The following is a 24,323-nucleotide window of genomic DNA, read 5'->3' on the forward strand; positions in this document are numbered from 1 at the left end:
TATGAAGCGTATTTTGCATGCTCCCTTGAATACCAGTTTTTCTCTTACTCATTCGAACACCACAGTGATTGTTTAGATATCATAGTCGTTATTAAGGTAATTTATTTGTTTGCTTAGGAATATTTGAACATACTAAACGACTTCCGAACTTCTCTACCATCTCGGTTGCCCCACATTGAACCTATCTCGTCGCAAGAGTCTCCGGTGCGCAGCGAGGTTTCTCTGGTGACACAGCAGTACCGCGACCTTCTGCACCGCGCCAACAACTTATCTGATCGATTGTCCGGAGTCGGAGGCCGTCAAAGGGAATACTCGGATGCATTGGACAAAGCCAGGACGTGGCTCAAAGATGCCGAGTCCCGCGCCAACAAGTTGCTCAACGAACCGATCGGAGGTGATCCCAAAACCGTCGAAGAACAACTCCAGAAAGCGAAAGCGCTGAATAACGAATTCGTCGCTAACGGCAAGCTCGTAGACAACGCCAAACAGGTATGTCGTAATTAATTTTTGACAGTTTGACAGCTTCGTCAAACTTTCAGAGAATAGTTATAAAATTACTTCCTGATTTAACTGAAAACATAAACACAAATAATTATTAACTTTTTATAAATCATAAAACCGCGAAGTTTCTATTAGTGTTTGGTTCGTGTTGATTGTTTTTATTCAGTTGTAGGAAGGAAGCTTACGAAAACGGAAAATAAATAATAGTGATGCATTTAACGACCAAACATTTCTATGAAATACCAATTGTTCCATCAAAATAAAAAATTTAAATTAAAATCCTTGGCTTCTTGAAATGTGTGAAGGTCATAGCATACTATCTTGCACTTTCTGTACGATTTTTATACTCCGTGTTAGTGTTGTTGGACCTTTACATTTGTTATTGTTCACTACTGTGTTATTTATAAAATACTTTTTTTTACACCTTTATACTTTTTATATTTTGTTTTTGTATTTTACCTTATATTGACAGGCTTTGGTACAATATGTGGTTAATAAAATTCTTCTTCTTCTAAAAGAATAAAAACCCTCCAGACATTTTTTTTAACTATACAGCACTGTAAATTTACCTTTATTATTTCTCAGTATGATACAAATAAAACAGGTTGGTATAAAAATATTCAGTATAAAACTAGATAATAACGATAAATTAGTAAACCACGCCCAACGTTGTATCAAATTGTTCAAAAAATTACTTGCAAAAATTTCCAAGTAATACTTCCAAAATAGTTATTTTGACTTCAAAAAAGGCAAACGTTTTGAATTGTTTTGGAAAATCTCATTTTTGTCAAAAAAAAAATGTATATATAAAAACTTCCACCAAGAAAGTTTGGTTATAAAAAAAAATTGTTTCTGCCTTATTTTAATATAATATAATATGGCGCGCGTTTTATTCAGGCCACCGTGTCACTTCTGCGTTCTCTCGAGGGTCAGATATCCCCGTCGGAAATCCACCGGTTGGAAGAACCCGTGCAGAATCTCGAAAACAAGTACAACCAATTGAGTAACGCGATCGTTAACCGCTGCCAGGAATTGGATACCGCCCTGATTCAATCGCAGGGGGTGCAAGACGCGTTGGACGGTATCATCGATTGGCTCAACCAAGCGGAAAACCAATTCAAAAACATGCAAAGGCCCGCCTCTCTCGTCCAGGAGCGTCTCGACGAGCAGCTGCGCGAACATCGCGCCTTCCAATCCGACATCGACACTCACATCTCCTCCATCGATTCCGTATACATGTCCGCCAACGAGCTGATCGTCTCCACTAGCAACGCTAGGGTGGCCAAAAAGATCGAGGGTAAATTGAATGACGTCAAGACCCGATTCGAAAAACTGTTCGACCGTGTTCAAAATCGGGGCGTGTTCCTGGGCGAGATCAACAGGGATTTGGTAGCGTTTAACAACCAAGCGGCCAAGTTCGACAAGTGGTACCGCGAAATCATGGAGATAATCGAGTCGCGGGATCTGGCCAAAATGCCGAACGAGCAGTACAAGGCTCAGATGAAAGAGATCGCGCGAAACCGGGACGACAACCGAGCGTTGTTCGAAGAAGTGGTGGGGATCGGGAAGGAGTTGTTGAACAAACGCGACGTCACCGACACGAGCAACGTCAGAGAAAAGGTGAAGTCGATGGAGACCCAGTGGAAAGATCTGGAGAACCTAATGGACGAGAAGACCAAACTGTCCAAGTTGAGGCACGAGCAGCAGAACGCTTACGAGACGCTGAAGGAGCAAGTGTTGGATTGGCTGAGCAGGATGGAAACGAAGATAACACGTTTGGATACCGTTGCCATACACCTCGACACGCTCAAGAAGCAAAACGACGAGCTTAAACCGATCGCCAAGGAGTACAAAGATTATTCCTCCACGGTGGATAAGGTTAACGACGTCGGAACGGCCTACGACAATTTAACGCGCGGCGATAGACCCGATTCTCCGTCTAGGCGCAAAGGTTACGGCCCGAACAAACGAATATCCGGAAGGCGGCCGTCCCAAGATGGCCGTTCGCCGTCACCCACTAAGGGACTCGGTCCTCTATCCCCCGGAGCCTCCAGCGGATTTTCGTCGCGCAGGTCTAGCCAAGACGGCTTCCATCTGGAAGATCTGTCTCCGGTGCAGCAGCAGTTATCCGAGATCAATAATCGATACTCTATGCTGGGCGTGAAGATAAACGACAGGCAGAACGAAATCGACTCGGTCAGAGAAGAACTCAAAAAGTATTTGGACAATTTGAGAACGTTGAGCGCGTTCTTAGACAAAATTCAACGTCAGCTGCCGAAAGACAGCGTCCCGAACTCGAAAGACGAAGCGGACAAACTCAATAGGCAGATCAAATCGGTGCTGGAGGAAATGTACGAGAAGCAGTCGCTGCTCGATTCCACGAAAAGCCAAGTGAAGGATCTGCTGAAGCGAAAACTCGGAGCAATCGGTGCCGATAATCTAAACGATGAACTGGAAGACGTCGTATCCCACTGGAAAAATCTCAGCGACCACCTGAAGAATCGTATTAAATTCATGGAGGACATGAAGGAATTCCACGACACCCACGACTCGTTGTCTTCATGGCTCGGAGCCAAGGAAAGGATGCTAACGGTGCTCGGACCGATATCCAGCGACAGCCGAATGGTGCAGTCCCAAGTACAGCAGGTTCAGGTGTTGCGCGAGGAGTTCCGTTCGCAACAGCCGCAACTTCAGCATTTTATCAACGTCGGCGATAATGTGTTATCTTACCTCGAACCCGGGTCGTCCGATCATCAGAAAATCAATAACAAACTCACCGCCGTCCAACAAAAATGGGCCGATCTGCTCGGCAAGCTCGAAGAACGTGCGGACTCTCTCGGTGCGGCCGCGGATACCAGTAGGGAGTTTGACGCTCAACTGACCCGGCTCCGGGACGCGCTGCAGGGTATATCGGATAATTTGGAGGAGGTTTCCTTCGAAAAGGATCCGGAAGAACAATTGAGAAAAGTCGAAAACCTCGAAAGACAACTCGAAGGGCAGAGACCTCTGTTGGCCGATCTGGAAGCGAACGGTGCGCAGTTGTGTGAAGTGTTGAGCGACCCCGCGTCCAGGGCGGACATCCAAAGTAAATTGGCGTCCGTGGGACGACAATACAACGCGCTTCAAAAGAAACTGGACTTGAAGAAAGCGGAGATCGAGGGCTCCCTGAGGGACGGAAGACAATTCGAGGAATCCTGCTCCAAAACTCTGGGCTGGCTGTCGGACGAGCTCGGCTCTTTAACGGAAAAGCTTCTCATATCCGCCATAAGGGACGTTCTCGAGCAACAGCTGGGGCAGCACGAACCCGTTTACAGGGATGTCTTGGCCAGAGAGCACGAGGTGATTATGCTGCTGAACAAGGGCAGAGACATAATCGGGCGCAGTACCAAAGCGGACACTCGGTCCCTTCAAAGGGACATCGACAAAATCCAGCAGACGTGGGACAAATTGCGCAAGGAGGTCGTCGACAGACACACCAGACTGCAGACGTGTAAGGAACATTGCCGCAAGTATTACCAGGCTTTAGAAACTTTCCTGCCGTGGCTGAGGCAAGCGGAGGATAAACTCGACTCGTTGAAACCCGTGTCGTTCCGAAGGAAGCACATCGCCGCCCAACTCAAGGAGTTGCAAAACTTCAGAAACGAGGTGTGGAAAAAATCGGGCGAGTATGAAAACGCGAGGGCCCTGGGCGAGAACTTCGTCTCCGCCTGCGACATCGACAAGGATGTGGTGAAAAACGAGCTGCAGGAACTGAAAGAACGCTGGGATAAACTCAATAACGATCTAATTTTGAGAACGCAAGCGTTGGAAGATCAGTCCAGGAAACTGGGCGACTTCAACGAGAACCTGAGAGATCTGAATCACGGCCTGGAACGCTGCGAGGATAAGTTGGCGTCCCACGACGCCTTGGGCGGCGCCTCGCGGGATCCCAAACTTTTGGACAGTATAAAATCGCTGAAAGACGAGACGGCGAGGTTGCGCGAACCGTTCCAGACTCTGCGCAACCGGGCCGCCGATTTGTGCCACGAAGCGTCGGAGAACGGCATCGACGCTGACCATCTCAAAGACGAAGTCGAAAGTATCGGAGATCGTATCGACGATCTGCAGGGTAAACTGGACGACCGGTGTTCGGAACTGCAATCCGCCGCCACCGCCGTGACTCAGTTCAACGAAAAGGTCAAAGTACTTACTCACGACCTTTCCGCGCTCGAGTCCGAGCTGGACAACATGAAACCCCCCGGCAGAGACGTCAAAACTGTCAACCTTCAAATCGACGACGTCAACAAACTCATCAACAAAATCAACAAGGCCACTGCCGACGTCAACGACGCCATACAATCCGGCGAGCGTTTGGTCGATAGCGGATTCGCTCCGGACACGGCGCAGACTCGTCAACAAGTCGACGCGTTGAAGAAGCAACTCGGCAAATTGGACGATCGCGCTCGCGCCAGGGAAAAAGACCTGGAAGCGACGCTCAAGAAGTTGGAGGACTTCTATATGTCCCACGCCGGCGTCCTGGACGATATCAAAGACGCCGGCGAGAAAGTGCGCGGTCTTAAACCCGTCGGCTCGGAGGTGGACACCATAAGGGCCCAGCAGGCCGACTTTAAAAAATTCCGAGGGAATACGATCGAACCTCTCAACAAGAACGTCGATCGGTGCAACAAATTCGGTCAGGGACTGATCCAGTCCGCCGCGTCCGGCGTGAACACTCAAAATCTGGAAAAGGATTTAGAAAAAATGAACGACCAGTGGAATACGTTGAAGGAGAGGATCAACGACCGCGAGAGGAAACTCGACATCGGACTGCTGCAGTCCGGCAAATTCCAGGAAGCCCTGGACGGTCTCGCCAAGTGGTTGTCCGACACCGAAGAGCTGGTGGCCAATCAGAAGCCGCCGTCCGCTGACTACAAGGTGGTCAAAGCGCAGCTGCAGGAGCAGAAGTTCCTGAAGAAGATGTTGTTGGACCGCCAGGGTTCGATGTCGTCTTTGTACGCGATGGGCAACGAGATCGCGAAGGAGGCGGACCCGGCCGAACGCAAACCCATCGAGAAGCAACTGAAAAGTCTCGTGGCGCGTTTCGACGCTTTGACGCAAGGCGCGCAACGGCGCACCCTCGACCTTGAACATGCGATGAAAGTGGCCAAGGAGTTCCAAGACAAGCTCGTACCCCTGCAAGATTGGCTGGAAAGGACCGAGAAGAAAGTTAGGGATATGGAACTCGTTCCGACGGAGGAGGAGAAAATCCAGCAGAGGATACGTGAACACGACGTCCTGCACAACGACATCTTGGGCAAGAAACCCGATTTTAGGGAATTAACTGACATAGCGTCGAAACTGATGTCGCTAGTGGGCGAGGACGAGGCGTCAGGCTTGGCCGATAAGCTCCAAGAGGTCACCGACCGTTACGGCAATCTGGTAGAAGCCAGCGAGCAAGTGGGTCAGCTGTTGACCGCGTGCAGGCAAGGTTTGAGGCATCTCGTGTTGACCTACCAAGATCTCGCCGCTTGGATGGACTCGATGGAGCAAAGATTGGGGCGTTACAAGGTGCTCGCGGTCCACACCGACCGTTTGCTCGAACAAATGGACGACTTGACGTCGCTGACTGAAGATATCGCCGGTCGGCAAGCGGACGTCGACGGCACCGTCGACGCGGGCGTCGAACTGATGCGGCATATTTCGTCGGACGAAGCGCTCCAATTGAAAGACAAACTGGATTCGCTGCAGCGCCGCTACAACGAGCTGACGTCGCGGGGGGCGGAGCTTCTCAAGAACGCCGAAACCATATTGCCGCTGGTGCAAAAGTTCCACAAGAACCATAACCATTTGGTGGAATGGATGCAAGGCGCCGAAGGTATTCTGCAATCCGCCGAACCCAACGAGGCGGACATCGCGCGCTTGGAAATCGATTTGCAAGAAATGAGGGCGGTGCTCGAGTCGGTTAACATTTTGGGACCGCAATTGTGTCAGGCTAGTCCGGGTGAGGGAGCTTCCACGATCGAAGGTCTCGTGGCTCGCGACAATAGAAGATTCGACGCTATCGCCGAGCAAATCCAGCGACGCGCCGAGCGGATCCACTTGGGCAAGCAGAGAGCGTTGGAAGTGACGGGAGATATCGACGAGCTGTTGGAGTGGTTCCGCGAGGCCGAAGGTCAGATCAGGGACGCGGAGAAGCCCTCCGCGGAACCTGACTTGATTCGAGTTCAATTGAAAGAACACAGAGCCCTGAACGACGACATCTCGAGTCAGAAGGGTCGGGTACGCGACGTTTTATCGACGGCGAAGAAAGTTTTGCGGGAGAGCCCGCCCAGCGACGACACCACGTTGATCCGCGAGAAGATGGAAGACCTGCGCGACGTCATGGACGTTGTGTCGGCACTCGGCGCCGACAGGTTGGGCGTCCTGGAACAGGCCCTACCTCTGGCCGAGCATTTCAACGATACCCACGTCGGTTTGGCCAATTGGTTGGCGGATATGGAGGAGCAGGTGTCGATGCTTTCGATGCCCGCCCTCAGACCGGACGCCATCGCTCAGCAGCAAGATCGCAACGAGATGTTCCTGCAGTCCATTAACGAACACAAACCGCTGATCGACAAGCTGAACAAGACCGGCGAGGCGCTGATCCGTCTGTGCAACGAAGACGACGGAGCCAAGGTGCAAGAACTGCTCGACGGCGACAACGCGCGATACGCCGCTCTGAAGCTCGAGCTCAGGGAACGTCAGCAGGCGCTCGAACAGGCTATGCAGGAGAGCTCCCAGTTCTCGGACAAGTTGGAGGGCATGTTGCGGGCTTTGTCCAACACGGCGGATCAAGTGAACAACTTGGAGCCGATATCCGCGCACGTGCCCAAAATCCGCGATCAGATCGAAGACAACGAGGGCCTGATCGGCGATTTGAATAAACGTAAGGAGGCGTACGCGGCGGTGCAAAGGGCGGCCGACGACGTCATCCACAAAGCGGGCAATAGGGCCGACCCCGCCGTGAAAGACATCAAACGTAAACTCGACAAGCTGAAGAATCTGTGGGACGAGGTGCAAAAGGCGACCAAAAATCGAGGCACGTCGCTGGATAACGCTCTGGACGCGGCCCAGAAATTCTGGAAGGAATTGCACGCCGTCATGGCCACTCTCAAGGAACTCGAGGACTCTCTGGTCAGTCAAGAACCGCCCGCGGTCGAACCCAAAGCCATACAGGAACAACAGGTGGCGTTACAAGAGATCCGTCAAGAAATCGACCAGACCAAACCCGAAGTCGACCAAGTGAGGTCTTCAGGGCAGAAATTGATGCGGTTGTGCGGCGAACCGGACAAACCGGAAGTGAAGAAACACATCGAAGATCTGGACAACGCGTGGGATAATATTACAGCGCTTTACGCGAAACGGGAAGAGAACCTTATCGATGCCATGGAGAAAGCAATGGAGTTCCACGAAACTTTGCAGGTAGGTTCGCGTTCGGTATTCTTGCGCTGGGGGTGGAAATCGTTACGCTGTCGTTGCAGAATTTGCTCGACTTTCTGGACAAGGCGGAGAGGAAGTTCGAGAAAATGGGTCCTCTGGGGGCCGACATTGCTACCGTCAAGAAGCAGATCGATCAACTCAAAACGTTCAAGGCCGAAGTCGACCCTCACATGGTTAAAGTAGAGGCCCTGAATAGGTTAGTAATCTATCGCTTCTAATGTTTCCACTTTTACTGAAATAACGATCTAATTATTATTTTTTGTTTTTTTTTTCCGATGGACCTCAGGAGTCTCTTAAGGCAAGCATAATTTTCGTTGCTGCTGTTTTATCGAACCCGCTTTGAAATCGTTTATGTAACGTAAATATTTTCGGCTTGTGTCAAGCGTAGGCGAATGTGGACGAAATCTCAGGCAAAAATCCAGCGCCAAGATAAAGAAATCTTACTAATATATCTAATGACATCCGAACCTAGTACCAATTATCTAAGCGTCACTGTCATTTTCACTTTTGTTTTTTATATGCGGTTATTCGAGAGAAGATCACACTTCTATTGAATAGTGTTTGAATACTCTTTCGTAATATTATTATTAAAAAAAAATGTCCTCATTATTTCTTGATTCTAGGCACTTGTTGACTCAACCAGTCGTAATAATGAAATATGATAGGATTTCAGGGCTATGAAAGGGAATTTTGTGAACTGGCATATAACTTAATTTCTAGAATCAGGTCTTCATAATTACTCGTGCAGAAATATCCGATTTAAAAAAAGGGCTTCAATTGTACCGCCAAATTCAGATTTGGATCTATCGACTAGTTCATAAGTACCACAAAATGTTGAAAAAAAAGCGGCAGAACTATTATTGAATAAAGAAAACACGACAACCATTTTTTTTTAATTCTGAAACTCTATTGCTTGTTTCTACTGTACATAGGGTTATTCGAAAATTTAATTATTACTAGCGAAATACTCCAGTATTTTATAACAAACTAAGTCAGAAAGAATTATCGAAAAACACATCATTTACAACAAATGGACCCCCCACATATTTCTAACAATATTCGGAATCACTAGTAACTGGTAAAGGTATGCTTCGACCAGAAATATAGTGCTTTTACAACCGACCCCACGATTACGTTTACGCAAATTACGTTTATGTTTTTTGTTCGTATATGCGGTTTCAATTCAAATCAAATCATCTCCATCGTTTTAAATATACAATGATGCGGGGATAATCTCAAAATTTCATGTCCGTTATGTGCTATCTAATGACTGTGTTGTTTACAAATCGAAGAACTATGTAGAAGGCACAAAAAAATAAGAAGAAAAATGTTGTTTATCGACAGGCACATAAGACAAAAATGATTATTTACAAGAATGTAAATACGTACTTGCTGGAAGGATCACAGGATCAAACTTATCTGTCTGATGAATAGAGTACATGTACCCACTCTTACACTTTGAACTATCCAGTGAAAACAGCCTCGCAAGGTCAAAGCTCGAGAATTAGGTACATAAATACGTACGTACTGAAAGGATCACATTCAAATCTTCTTCTTCTTCAGCCTCTAGACATCACTCCTGGACATAGGCCTCTTCCAGTGATTTCCATGCCACATTTGCTGTACGGTTTGCATCCAGTTTTTCCCAGCATGTCGTTGAATGTCATCTATTCATCTCGCTTGAGGACGCCCCACATTTCTTTTCGTTCTCCTTGGACGCCACTGCATTAATGTTTTGGTCCATTTCAGATTGTTTCTAGCAACGTGTCCTGCCTAGCGCCACCTGAGACTCACTATCCGCTCCACAACGTCACAGATCCCTGTTCTTCTCCTTATCTCTTCGTTTCTGACCCTCTCTCTTAGGCTTACACCCAGCATTGCTCTCTCTATTGCTCTTTGACAGACTCGGAGTCGATTTGCACTGCCCACTGTAAGTGTCACAGTCTCGAGTCTGTATGTTTCTACTGGGAGGATACACATATTGTAGACCTTCTTTTTCAAATTCATTGGCATAGTCGGGTTGCGGAAGATATAGCTAAGTTTCCCGAATGCTATCCAGGTGAGATTGATATATATATATATATATATATATATATATATATATATATATATATATATATATATATATATATATATATATATATATATATATATATATATATCCCTTGACATTTTCTAGCTAGTGATTTTCAATGGAGACCTTTATATTGTCAGGGCTCAGAAGTTTAGTTTTTTGGAGGTTAATTTTGAAGCCTACAGCATCTTTCAGTTCTTGAATCATTGTTGTCAACTCATTTGTATTGCTACTGAAGAGAACGATGTCGTCAGCCAATCGTAAGTAGTTGAGGTGTTTTCCGTCTATATCGATACCATTCTCTTCGTTTGAATATATCTTACATAGCTAAGGTAACTAACTTAGGTGAGATTGTGTCACCTTGCCTAACGCCTCTTCTCACTGGAATCTTTCCGGTGATCCAGTCTTCATTGATTCTTACATGTAGGGTGGCAGTCTCGTAGATGTATTGAAGTAAACGAGTATATCTCCAGTTTACGCGGGCATTGTTCATTGCATTCATCACTGCCCAGATTTCGATTGAATCAAACGCCTTCTGGTAGTCTATAAAGGCCATGTGGAGTGGGACATTCAAATACCTCCGTAATATATACCAACTTATTGTAATTTAGATTGAACTCTTAAGGACGATACGTATCACCTGACGAAACGCTACTGCTTATTCGAAAATACTCCGCAGCGTCAATGCTTAATCAAATTTAAAACGGTCCATTTACGTTTCAAATGAATACACTATATTTTTGGTCGTATTATATAAAACTTATATAAGTGCCTGAAATTCCTAAGTTGGCATTTCTGATTTTTGGCCGGGATTTCATCGAAATTCGCTTGCGTGTGTCGCTTCGAGTGTATTTCATTTGCTAAACAATTGTATGGAGCATGATCGCTGCAACTTGTCCTGCAAATTTCGATGCGCATGTAACACAGACGTCCAAACGCTCAAAGTGCACGAGTAGCTTTGTGTTTATTTCGCGGAAATATTCGACTACGATCGATTTTAAGTTTCCTTCAACAATCCTTAGGCAAGCTCACGAGTTAACTGAACGGACGTCGGCCGATCAGGCCGCCTCCATCAAAGAACCGCTATTGGCGGTGAACAAACGCTGGGACGATTTGCTGAGGGGCATGGTGGAGAGGCAGAGGCAGCTCGAGAACGCGTTGCTTCGTCTGGGTCAGTTCCAGCACGCCCTAAACGAATTACTGGTTTGGATTTCGAAAACGGACAAGACTCTGGACGAGCTCAAACCCGTAGCGGGAGACGCCCAAATTTTGGAAGTCGAACTGGCAAAGCTAAAGGTCGTCATCAACGATATACAGGCTCATCAGACCAGCGTGGATACTCTGAACGACGCCGGAAGGCAGATCATCGAAAGCGGCGAAGGTGACTTTAAAATTTTCCAATTTTGATTGGCACCTTTCCTTAGAACCCGTAAAAACTATAGACGAAAGTTGCTTGGATTTACTTATACCCCTAAAATATTATTGATTATATACAAAAAAAAAAGACCAAATTTTTGTTTTCCTTATTATAATTGTAAATTCTGATTATTTGTAAATTTTTATCCCATTGCGTAATACCAGGGGTAAAATGGACATAATTAATTTATTGAAAGTGTTATTTTTTGGATAATTCTATGGAGTTAGTCTAAAGCCAGAGCTTTCGAAAATTTTATAAATATCAATAATAAATTTTTTAATCTATAGAGAAATAGTTACTAATCGCTTACGTTTTTTTTTATTAAATACTGTTAAATAAATAATTATAATTATTATTTATAACGTTATAAATGAAGCGATTTTTTGAATTATTTTACAGTAAGTTTGAACTTTCTCATCCATCCTTCCGAAGGCTTGAAATCGATAATGCCAAGCTGTTCAGCGAACTTTTCTGCTTTTAGTTTTACAATAGGTCCAGAGGTACATTTTTAAGACCTTACTGTTGGAACCACTGCAACATTGCCCGATTTAAATCTTCAAATTTTGGCTTTCTTAGTTTTTTACTAGAACTGCCTGCCGCTTCAGCCTGAATGATTTTTCCTTTTGCACTTCCAAATCGTGGATACAATCGACGGTGTTTTGTTTTCTCCCCGTTCTATCTCCCGAAATAAAGAAACTATCATCTAGAGATAAAGGCGTTAAGGTAATCGCTTATTACAAGAAAACCACTTAGGACGACCAGTAATTAGTTTATGAGGGTAAAGAATTCCTTATTTGGGTAACTGATGTGTCCTTGTTTCTTTCGCTATAGAGAATTCGTTATACAAAGTGGATTAATACATAGCTTTGTATGGAAAACTAATTGTACAACAAATTTTGTTCGTAATACAGAGTTTCGCTATAGGGAGTTTTCACTATATTACTTGAAAAGTGTAAGCGAGACCCACCCAACGTTTTTTCTAGAAGTTTTTTAAATATTTTTCCGGTTCTGAGGTAATAATCTAAGAAATTGTATAGCAACTTGTAGACGTTATTCATGTGGTCATTTTTGTTATGTTCCGCTACGCAATATTTCAAAAAAAAAATGGGTGTAAAAAATTAATCCCCAAAAATTCGCATATCAGACGAATCGTCAGCCACCCAGGACAAACTCAACACCCTCAACACCCACTGGCGTTCCCTGATGCAGAAGGCGGCCGATCGTCAACGGGAACTAGAAGACGCCCTAGCCGACGCTCAACGTTTCAACGCGGAAATCCAAGACCTGTTGTCTTGGTTGAGCGAAGTGGACGGTATTATCGCGGCGTCTAAACCCGTCGGAGGTTTACCCGAGACCGCTTCCGAACAATTGGAGCGATTCATGGAAATTTACAACGAAATCGAGGAGAACCGGCCCAAAGTCGAAACGGTGCTGAGCCAGGGGCAAGAGTACTTGAAAAAGGGCGCCAATACCGCGTCGAATTTGCAGCATAACCTGCGCACGCTGAAGCAGCGCTGGGACTCGGTCACCGCTAGGGCCAACGACAAGAAAATCAAACTTGAAATCGCGCTCAAAGAAGCCACCGAGTTCCACGAGTCGCTGCAAGCGTTCGTCGATTGGCTGACCAACGCCGAGAAGATTTTGTCCAACCTCAAGCCGGTGTCGAGGGTTTTGGAAACGGTCCAGGGCCAAATCGAGGAACACAAGATTTTCCAGAAAGACGTGGGCGCCCATCGCGAAATTATGCTCGCCCTGGATAAAAAGGGCACCCATCTGAAGTACTTCAGCCAGAAACAGGACGTCATACTGATCAAGAATCTTCTCATCAGCGTTCAGCACAGATGGGAACGGGTCGCGTCGAAATCTGCGGAGAGAACGAGGGCTTTGGACCTCGGCTACAAGGAAGCGAAAGAGTTCCACGACTCTTGGTCCGGTTTGATGAATTGGCTGGACGAAACCGAACATTCTCTCGACGAACTACGCGCCGACTCGGTCGGCAACAATCCGGAACAGATCAAGGCGCGCTTGAACAAACATCAAGAGTTTCAACGGGCGTTGTCCGCCAAACAGGCCACTTACGATAACGTCATGAAGAACGGCAAGCAATTGAAGGACAAAGCGCCCAAAACCGACGAGCACGCCATCAAGCAAATGCTGACGGATTTGAAAAACAAATGGACTTCGGTGTGCAACAAGAGCGTCGAAAGACAGAGGAAGCTCGAAGAGGCCCTGTTGTATTCCGGTCAGTTCAAAGACGCCGTCGTCGCCCTCATGGATTGGCTCAGGAAGGCGGAAAAGGAGTTGTCGCAAGACGTCCCCGTCCACGGCGATTTGGATACGGTCAATCACTTGGTGGACCTTCATCGACAGTTCGAGAAGGAACTGGAGAAAAGAAACGATCAAATGGAATCGGTCATCCGCAACGGGCAAGAGCTCGAAAGGACGGCGAGCAAATCCGACGCGGCTCAAATCAGACGGCAGCTCACCGACCTCACCCAGCTTTGGGAGACGGTCACCGGGCTCACCCATCTCAAGACCGACAGATTGCGGGACGCGCTCAAGGAAGCCGAGAAGCTTCACAAGTCGGTCAACATGATACTCGACTGGCTGTCCGACGCGGAAATGAAGTTGCGTTTCGTGGGCAACGCTCCCCAAGACGAAGCGGCCGCCTACGAGCAGCTCAAAGCGTTGGACGAGTTCCGCGCTCAACTCAACGAGAAGGAAATCGAAAAAGATCAGACGTTGGAGCTCGCCCACAGCATTCTGGGCAAAGCGCATCCCGACTCCATCACCGTCATCAAAAATTGGATAAAGGTGATTCAATCCAGGTGGGAGGAGGTGTCCCAATGGGCGTTGCAACGCCACCAGAAACTCTCCGGTCATATGCAATCGTTGCGCGACCTGGACGAGTCGCTGGAGGAGCTGATCCAATGGCTGTTGGGTTTAGAAAACACCCTTATCGCGTTGAAGAGGGAAGAATTACCGATGGACATTCCCGCTACCGAGCAACTCATCGCCGACCATAAGGAGTTTATGGAGAATACCCAGAAGCGGCAATCGGAGGTGGACAGGGTGTGCAAGGCTCGGCAAGTGAAACCCGCGCAAATCCCGAAGGACGTGAAAAAGTTCGGCAAAGGCAAGGGGCCCATGTAAGTTTATTTGTCGTTTGTTTCTTTCTACGTACCCTACACATTGACACTTTCCGTCCGCACTCGTTATCTGCGCTTTTCCTTGTGTTTTTGTGTCGCGCATGTCTTTCATCTCTGTTCTGTTGCTTTCTCTCACTAGCCGGGGATCACAGCACGACGTTCACGAGCCATCGGCCGATCACGGTGCACTAGGTCGCAGGCCAAGGTACGTTCTTCTTCGCTTCTCACTTTCACTTTGTTTTCAATTCGTTTCGTTTTGCTTTGTCGTGTTTATCGCAACCTTAGAATGTCGCAAGTCTATCCCCACTTTACTTACCACGTACTTATATTTTGTTCGTTTTTAATTTTAAGAACATGCATCGAGATTGAGTGCGAAAAATTACGACTATTTAAACAGATGAACAAATTCTGTTTTTTACTTACTCCAAAGTATTTAGAATTTTAAAAAATGCTTATTTTATTTTGTGTTAACACAAAATTTTGTCAACAGTTTTTTTTTACTCACTTTATTTGTATTGGAAGCTTTCTATAGTGGCCAGTGGCCTTTTATTTGACTTTTTAGATATATATTCACTACTGGAAAATAATTTTCGTTTTTGTAAACGTCTCAGCAGGTTCGTTTTATATAACTTTGTGTCCAATTTTAATTTGTTTTTGAATGTCTACTGTACGAATTTTTGCCATTTTTTAACTCTACATACCATTATGATGTCATGTTTTATTGATCCATATCAATGAGAAATACTTGTGTCGGACAAGTCAAGCAAAGAGAAAATAAATATAACAAACAACAAACAGATACATAATTTAAAGCGTACGTTAACTGTGTCCGAAATACTCGAACGCTCTGCTTCTCCGAAAGCAACTCTTTAAATGCATTTAGGTTATAAAATGGCTCTGTTATCAGAATCGCTTTCAATTTTCTTTTAAAAGCGGAAAGGTTGGTAGTCTCGCGCAACTCTGGAGGTAATATATTTAACAGAAGACATTTAAAGAAGCATATTAGCCGCTGTTTAGTTTCTTACAAACTGTCTCAACGTGATCAACTCAGATTAAATTGCTATTGAGAATGACTTCCATAAACCTGGTAACAAAACTTATAATATGCATCGAGATTGAGTGTGAAAAATTGCAACTATTTAAATAGACGAATAAATTTTGTTTTTTACTTGATATCTTATTCGAAAGTATTTGGAATCTTAAAAAATGCCAAAACAAAAATTTCAGTTAGATTTCGAATGTCTAAAATGTCTATTTACTTTATTTTTTTTTATTTTTTTTTTGTGTTAACACGATTCCGTTCCGTGTAACTAAAATTGTGTGTCAACAGTGTTTTTTTTTTACTAACTCTATTTGTATTGAACGGTCTCTATAGTGGCCAGGGGTAACCTTTTAGGTGTACACTGACATTTTTTTTTGTAAAAATGTCATATGTTTTATGTAATTTAATAAGATCTGACTTTTACATTGAAGCGTGTTTGCGTCCATTTTTTTTTAGATTTTCTACTTTGCTATTCATTTTCTGAATGTTTTTTAAATCTTAACTCTACTAAAAGGTTTTTCCACCGCTACGATTTAGTTGTAGTAGTTATAGAAACAAAGTGTTTTGGAGTGTTGCATGTTGCTTTTATTCGACAGCCGCTCGAGTCCAGGCCGTGAACTTAGTCCGGACCTGCAATTGCCTCATGTCGGGCCAAGATTCCCGCCATCCGGAAGGTACATTTCCACTTTTTCATTTTTACGGACCTAACCTCATATTTTTCACACAATTAACGTTTTTTTTTTATCAAATTATTCGGTTTGTCATCTTTCCGTTCGGTTTTGGTTCTTTTCTCCAAAGATGTCACCTCATTTAGACAACTTTTAAATTTGTAATAGTATAGTAATTCGCACTCGTCCATTTTCAACCGTCGTTCTTAATTGAAATAGCGAGCCAGAGTTCAGCGCTCCGAGGGTTAAGTTCTTGTACGACAAGTGGAGGCACGTGTGGGTCCTGTCGTGGGAACGGCAGAGGGAGCTTTACGATCATTTGGCGTATCTGAAGGAGAAGGAGAAGGCGGACAACTTCTCTTGGGACGACTGGAGGAAACGGTTCCTCAAATTCATGAACTATAAGAAGTCCAGGCTGACGGACCTGTTTAGAAAGATGGACAAGGACAACAACGAGCTAATACCGAGAGAAGATTTCATCGACGGAATCATTAGAACCAGTAAGCTTTTTTTTTGGGTGTGCTACTTGGTGTTTGTAATGCACAAAATCGTCTGCCACGTCTGCTGGCTCTATTTATGGAGCACTGATTGTACAAGCATTTAAAATATAAATACCTACTTGGGCTACTTTGGAAGACGACAAAAATTTATGAAAAATTTTTCGGTATGATCTTAATAAAATTTGCAACTGGAAGAGTTGGGGAGAAATTCCTTTAAGCATATATCTATTACACCGTCGTCTAAGATGGTATGAAAAAGGCATTCAGAAAGGCCAAAATTAAACTTTTCTACAGATGTTTTTATTTTGAAACTGATATTACATAATTTTAATAGACTGAAGTTTTTTTGCAAATATTAATTCAAAAACAAATATATTTCGAAAATAACTTATTTTTTATTCAGTAAATAAGTGGAATTCTTGTTAAAAAATGTGAAAAAAAACTTTGCTCAGTTTTTTTTAGTAAAATCTTCGTTTTTTTACCAGAAACATCGGGCTGTGTGTTTTTATGGGCATATTCCGTTTTAACATCCAGTCCGTCATCAAGAATCAAGAAATGCACATTCAAACTCATATTACAATCCATACGATGAAAATGTTGTAAGATAAAGAAACCAAGGCGTTTTTTTCGATATTGTCTTTGCATAATGTTCTTATCTGCGGTCCGACAACAAAACCTTCTTTTATCTTGGCATCAGATATCTCGCACAAATATTTGAAATACTTTTGTCTAGGGCTTTAACAAAGTGCTTCATCAACCCCAAGTTTGATATGAAACATTTCTTTCTACCTTTTTGTCAGTTTCTTAATGCTTCAACGCAAACTTGTCTTGGTCGCCAATTTTTGCACCAAATTAAGCGTGGCATAAATTTTTCGCAAAAGAAGTTACGACGAACTACCGCAGATATAACAAAAATTATGTTTTCTTTCACACGACCAATACAACCAAACTGCGCATAAGCAGGTTACAACGCTGTATTGTATTGCTTTGCAGAGAAATCTAATGTTATCCAGTGTTGCTAAACCACATTTAATTTTATAAAAATCAATTCATAAATGACATTTTTAAGATATAGAGCGCTATAAACAATTAACGTTTAGAAAAAGAGCCCCCAAAAATATACAAATTAGCAAACAGCTTTCAAATATCAAAATCATTGTGGACCTGTTTACCTTTTTGGCAGTAATTTTCACTTTTTTTTTAACTACCTTGCCAAGAACAACCTATCTCCTATAACCTCGTCAGTCCAAAAAAGCATGCTTTTTCTTTAAAAAAAAAAATTCTCTATGAAACAACATTCAGCGGGTTCAGTTTTTGCGTATCAATTCATAAATCGTGGCCTCCCGTAAATATTTTCACCAATTAAATAGGGAACGGTTAAATGCTACTTTTTCTAATAGGTGGATTGGAAGATGAGGCCCCATACAAAACCAAACTTACTTGAACATCTGAAACACAGCGTTGGAAATGTTTTGCAACTTTGAATTATGTTAGGAACAAGTTTATCGACAGACTTTATGTAAATGACGAAACTGTTTATTTTTTTACTATAAGTCAGGTAATAGAAAAGATATAATAAAGTTGCAATCATTCGTTTGAGTGTCTTGCAAAAGCTGACGAATCAAATCAAAGAGGTATCATAACTTAAACTGACGTCATGCTGTCATTTTGACATTTTATTTTTATGTCAAAATTTTGACATCGTGCCTGTCAGATTTTACCGTGCTATATACAAGGGTAAAGTCTGTTCGTAGATATAAGACAGTGACTAACTCAAACGAATTAAGGAAAGACCCGGGCAAGCTGTAAGAATGAAATATAACCGAACAGGTCCGTACTTTGCTTAGAATTTAATTTTTCGAGGTTTTGTTAGAAAAGACACTAAACAATATTTATTTATTTATGTATGTATTTATGTTTAAATCTAAAATAAAATTACAAATTATTTTTATTACCTACTTAAATTACTTAGAATTATTCACATAATATATCATCGCTATCATCGCCGGTTCTAATTATTGTTCTATATTATTTGCAATATGGATATACGATTGTTTTGCTTTTTCTATATGTTTATCAGAATTTGTTCAATTTTGTAGAGGAATGTTAAAAACTTCGGTTTCTATAAGTTTGAGGACATGAGAGATAACACGGGGAAAAACATTGTTACGACGAATGGCATATTTCAGTTGGTGCCAAACATGTTCAATGGGATTAAATATACAGTGTTAAGGTTGAAACTGTATGCCCTAGATTTTTTGCATAATTATCACAGACGTATTATTCCTTTTGTAGGTTCAAGTTTTGTATAACCTCAGTTAATTGCTTCTTGGTATAATCTTCGTGAAAATAAATGTCGTTATTATACATGTAGTTTTGGATTGTTGCTTTTGCGTCACATGAGGAAGGGGTTTTAGTCAACTGTCCACTGTGATAACTTGCATTGTCCATTACAATTACGCTATTACGAGCCAACATGCAAAATAGTTATCCTTTTACCTCTTTTTAATGGCGCGTTTGTTTTACACTTATCAGTTGAATCAACTCAACCCTTTTCCGGGTTATCATAAGTGTCGAACCAGGTTTCATCCAAGTAAATAATTGGCCTTTGTTGTTCTCTGTAAATCCTATTTTTTTTTCTAGATATTCCAGTCGCCATTTCCGAATTCTAAAAGATTCCATTAAAACTTGCCTTTTGTCAATTTTTTAAAATTTAAAACCCACGTGTCCTAATTAAGATATCTAATGTAGGCACGCGTTCTTCCTTTTATAACTGGTAAACTTTACGCCGTATTATATCTTGATCACTTTCATCTACACTCGAGAAAATGTCAGGATCGCTTCTTTTTTTCCTCGCTAAAGTGGGATTATTGACAATTTTCCATACAGTTGATGTTGGAATTTTCGTCAATGTAGCCGTTTCTTCTAAAGATGCCTCCTTGCTGGCACCACGTTCAATGAGAGTCAAATACACATTGTTTATAAATTCCTTGGTCTCAATAGAATAGTGTTTTCTACATTTGGGCGGGAGCATCTCCTGAGATACACTAGACTCGCACATATTTTGCATAATTCGCACACGATTCAACACACGCTTTATTTATCACTTGTGTATTTTATGATTACTAATAAATTTAAACTAAGTAACCAAACCAAAGAATATTAAACACAGGTCGGTATAAAATTATTTTCTATTACGAACCACCATTTTACCTGAATTTAAATTCTGAAACTTTAGGTAACAATCTTGTTGCATTGACCACCCATGGATAATCCCATTCAAAAGCAATTGGTCACTTTGTTATATCTATGAACAGACTATACAAGAAATCAAATATCTTAAACTGCTGGTTTGTGTTCGCTATATGCAAAATTTTATTTTGCGGTATTCTTTTAGAATTCGACACGTCCCGTTTGGAAATGAAACACGTGGCGGACATGTTCGACGAAAACAACAGAGGTCTGATAGATTGGAAGAAGTTCATAGCCGCGTTGAGGCCCGATTGGGAGGAAAAAGCGCCGGACAACGATGCGCAGAAAATTCACGACGAGGTCAAGCGTCTCGTCATGCTGTGCACGTGCCGGCAGAAGTTTAGGGTGTTCCAAGTGGGCGAAGGCAAATACAGGGTACGTAGCCGTGCAAGTTCGATGAGTTTGCATTTCATTTGAATGGTTTTTGGCAGTTCGGTGACAGTCAGAAGCTTCGGCTCGTACGTATACTGCGCAGTACCGTCATGGTACGCGTCGGCGGCGGCTGGGTGGCCCTCGACGAATTCCTGTTGAAAAACGATCCGTGCCGAGGTACGTGACCACCGCACAATTTATTTATTTTACATAATTTTGTGCTGATAAATTTTATTTACGTTAATGGTCCGACTAACGGCTGCCATTTTTGGGCCATCTTCGATTGAAAATTGAGATTTTTTACTATGGTTCATTTGATATTGGTAGTAAGAAAATGAACGGCAGCTGTTAATGTTAATCATTTTATATATAGGTGTAACAAAAAAGTCAGCTAGCCTGACGTTACGATGATTATTACAGGGTGTTTTCTCATTGAATGTCAATTATTAAGGGGACCATTTTTAGGTTATCAAAAGTACATGTTTTTTTAATGTCTTCGTAATACCACTTTTGATATTTTATTGAAATTTGACGTAAGAGGCTTATTTAGTGTATCATATTTTTTTAGAAATAAATTATTGACGGGTGTACAGAATTTCACTTGTGTATTTTGACAGACATTGACGGTACGCCACTGATTCCTCTTAAAATGAAAATTATTCTTACAATCTCCAATTATTTCTAAAGACATTTAATTTTCGCCCAAAAAATAAAAATGTTTCATTAAAACAGGTCAAACAACCGAGGTACTCTGGTTTTTGAAATTTTTATAGTTATTATGTTATATTATTGTATTAAAACTGTAAAAGTAAAAAGAACAGTCTTCTAATTTTTTTTCTGAAGGACACTAGAAATTCTGTTTTAGACGGATATTTTATTTAAAAAAAAATCGATTTAAGCAATGCAACGCCACTGATTTCCATTAAAAAAAAAACGTTTGCATTCATTTATGAGCAGATTTGATCTCTTATGATTGTTGATAGTGTTATGACCATGTAGAAGAGAGGTTTTTATTTTTTGAATCGAAAACCGTACATCGGATTTAAAAAAATCGAGAAATAAAATTTCAGTGGCGTACCATCTGTCAAACTAGACAGGTGAAATTCCGCACGCTCGGCACTGGTGTATTTAAAAAAAAAGTGGTATACTATATTGCCAAAATTCCTTAAAATGTCTGAAGTGGTATAACCGATATTAAAAAAATATATATTTTATTTTTGAAAAATATGTCATTCTGTATTTAAAAAGTTTAGGACATGTGTTCATATGAAGTTTTCTTTTTAAAAGGGACTCAAAAGTCGGCTCCCTAATTATTGACTTTCAATTAGCAAGCACCCTGTATATAAATTATATAAAAATAAATTATGTAAAAAAAAGAAATTACTGCATCAGCTGATTGTTCTTTTACTTTTGTTTTATTTTTTTTAGCAAATATTATTGCATAACGCGCCTATGAATCAGCTGGATGGCTATCAAAATTTTCTTTTTTATTCTAAATTATAACCACCGCTAAATTCCACCTCATATAATGGTGTTTTTTTTAATTGTAGTTTTTAAATCTCTGGTGCATAATTAAGAAAAATTTAACAAAAAAAAACACTTTTTGAAACTATTGTGCACCAAAAAAAAATCGAAAAAAAGTTTTTTTTTAATATTCATGTGAACCTTTTTCTTTTTTTTTGGATGACAACTGTTGCAAAGTAACCGCTTTAATAAAAACTAAGACATTGGAAATATCTCAATGATTTATAAAACAATCTTGGAGCAGTGATATGTAATTTTCGATATCCCTAACGAAGTTAGCTTACATTTTTCTGCACACCTTTGAGCTTTCTCGATATCTTTTTCACGTCGTCATTTTCTTACACCCGTAAGGCAGAAGAACGTAAGAATAGTATCAGGTTTTTTTCTTTTTTTCACTACTTTAACATTGCTCCATGAACTGTCGGAAAAGTTTTTCGCTATTTTTACTATTGGTCATCGAAAATGTCAGCCGACTGTCGGACTGTAAAATTTAGCGGCACCGAAACATACACGATTACAGAGTAACAACAGGGGATATTAAAACACTTCAGTAAAAATATTTTTAACCCGCATTCGGATACTACTTACGTGTCATTCTAACTCTCTTATCGTTTTTAACTCGGTTCATGTATTAATATGGTACTACTGGTACGGCTGCGTGTCTCATGAGGAACAAACCAGATCGAGTAACTTTGTAACATCGATTAATCATTCGCCGGTGATTTTCGTTTTAAAAAGGGGCAACTTTCCGTCGATTTTGCCCATTTTCAAAACGCTCACTTCGCTTATTAATCGGCATTTACTAATTAGAACATTTTGTCTTCTTCCCCCGTCTCTAATCATACCCCGTTCGAATTTTATTTTGCGATTCGTTCTTTCACGCTTTTTTTTTTTCGATTTATTTTTGTTTCGCACTTACGTCACCCCCCCGTCCCCCATCCCCGGTCATTTTTCGTCATCGTTCTAATGCAGTTACGTTAGTTCTACCGTTACCGCATCCAAACATACCAGAACAGCACGAGCCCTGGTGTCCCCTTGGTAAGGATACGCACGGTCCATTCAGCTACCGGATATATAGAGGCTTTATCAAAAATATTAAAACATTTCAAAACTAGCCACAAACCGCGTAGTTTCTCAAAATATATTTAAATCCCATAAAATTTTTGAGTGAATATCACTGGTTATAATGGTTACTGCCTCTATATCATTTATTAGCTGCATGGTTGGGATTTAAAGTTTGACCAAGAATGTGGGCGGTCTTGGTTCGCCTAACTTTTCGCTTTTGGTTTGGTTTTGTTTTTTTTTTTTCGGTTTGGTTGTGCATGGTTTTCGAATAACAAAACACAAGTTTTTATACGGATGGGCTGATTTTTTCTCCGTTGTTTTGTTTGATATTGCTTTGCCAAGCTTTTTTTTTGGTTTTGAGTGAGAGATTGCTGGGTCTTTATGGGTTTACGGAGAGGTTTGGCAATGCAATTGACGCACAGAGGTACCACAGTGCAATACAAAATGTGGCCATTATTATTTTGCAATCTTCAGTTAGCGTATAAACTTTGATTTGATTTTTTGCTAATGGCACTTACATAGTTGATGACGTTAGTGAGACCGAACAATCTGTTTCTATGACTTATTCCATGTATGTCAAAAATATTGGTCAAGGTCAAATTCTAACGGTCATATCAGTGAATGAATTCGTGTTGTTTTGCAAAAATGTACGAAAACTAATACAAAGAAAAGTGTTATGCAATATATTAGACAATTTAAATACCACAATTAAAATCTAGCGGACTAGTCGGTAAGTAAAGTGACATTTATAATTGAAGTTTCCCACAGTAATTTTACTTACTGTTCGCATGAACTTTAGTGGTTTTTACAGTTTTTATGTTAATATCTTGTCAAAACCAATTTTACGATTTTAGGACCTGCTTTTTCTTGATTTAACGATCTTAAAAGCCTATCCTCTATCGAATTTCTTTAAATAAACTACTTTGTAAATAGTACGTACCTAATTTTAATTTTATAGGATTCCTTGATTTTTTATCACCTTTTATCAGAACGTTTAGAAAGTTGCCATAATGCCTAGTTAATGACCTGATGTCGCAAATTGACAGGAATTTTTTTTTGGCTAAAACGTCCGGATCATTTTTGATTACGTCACTATACGTGACATAACGGCTCAAGTTCTCTGACTGTAACCGATGTTTATCCCGTCTATGTGTTATAACGGAAAAAACAATTTCGTTATCCGGGAACAACCAAATGTATGTTTTTCCAGGAAGCGAGGCTCTTAAATTGAGACCTTGTTTTTCTATAATTCCACCAAAAAACGGGACATATATTAAAGGAAAGCGACGATTAATTAATTA

General features: G+C 41.8%; 1 protein-coding gene across 39 annotated transcripts in view; it reads left to right on the forward strand.

Annotated features, from left to right (window-relative positions):
• LOC132696830 (microtubule-actin cross-linking factor 1) overlaps positions 1-24,323 on the forward strand; it is a 290,827-nt gene that overhangs the window by 247,999 nt on the left and 18,505 nt on the right. For 27 of the 39 annotated variants that reach the window (XM_060661956.1, XM_060661989.1, XM_060662074.1 and 24 more), the window contains 11 exons: positions 118-489; positions 1,399-7,941; positions 8,001-8,155; positions 8,246-8,257; positions 11,056-11,414; positions 12,595-14,599; positions 14,739-14,804; positions 16,238-16,315; positions 16,529-16,809; positions 20,207-20,436; positions 20,493-20,610. In XM_060661956.1, coding sequence (XP_060517939.1) covers positions 118-489; positions 1,399-7,941; positions 8,001-8,155; positions 8,246-8,257; positions 11,056-11,414; positions 12,595-14,599; positions 14,739-14,804; positions 16,238-16,315; positions 16,529-16,809; positions 20,207-20,436; positions 20,493-20,610 — 10,219 coding nt within the window. The remainder of the gene's footprint in view (positions 1-117; positions 490-1,398; positions 7,942-8,000; positions 8,156-8,245; positions 8,258-11,055; positions 11,415-12,594; positions 14,600-14,738; positions 14,805-16,237; positions 16,316-16,528; positions 16,810-20,206; positions 20,437-20,492; positions 20,611-24,323) is intronic. The other 12 variants (XM_060661923.1, XM_060662207.1, XM_060662163.1 and 9 more) reach the window with 4 other exon arrangements.

The sequence above is a fragment of the Cylas formicarius genome, unplaced genomic scaffold (genome assembly GCF_029955315.1).
Source record: "Cylas formicarius isolate icCylForm1 unplaced genomic scaffold, icCylForm1.1 PGA_scaffold_10__41_contigs__length_53128322, whole genome shotgun sequence".
Classification (NCBI taxonomy): Eukaryota; Metazoa; Arthropoda; class Insecta; order Coleoptera; family Brentidae; genus Cylas; species Cylas formicarius.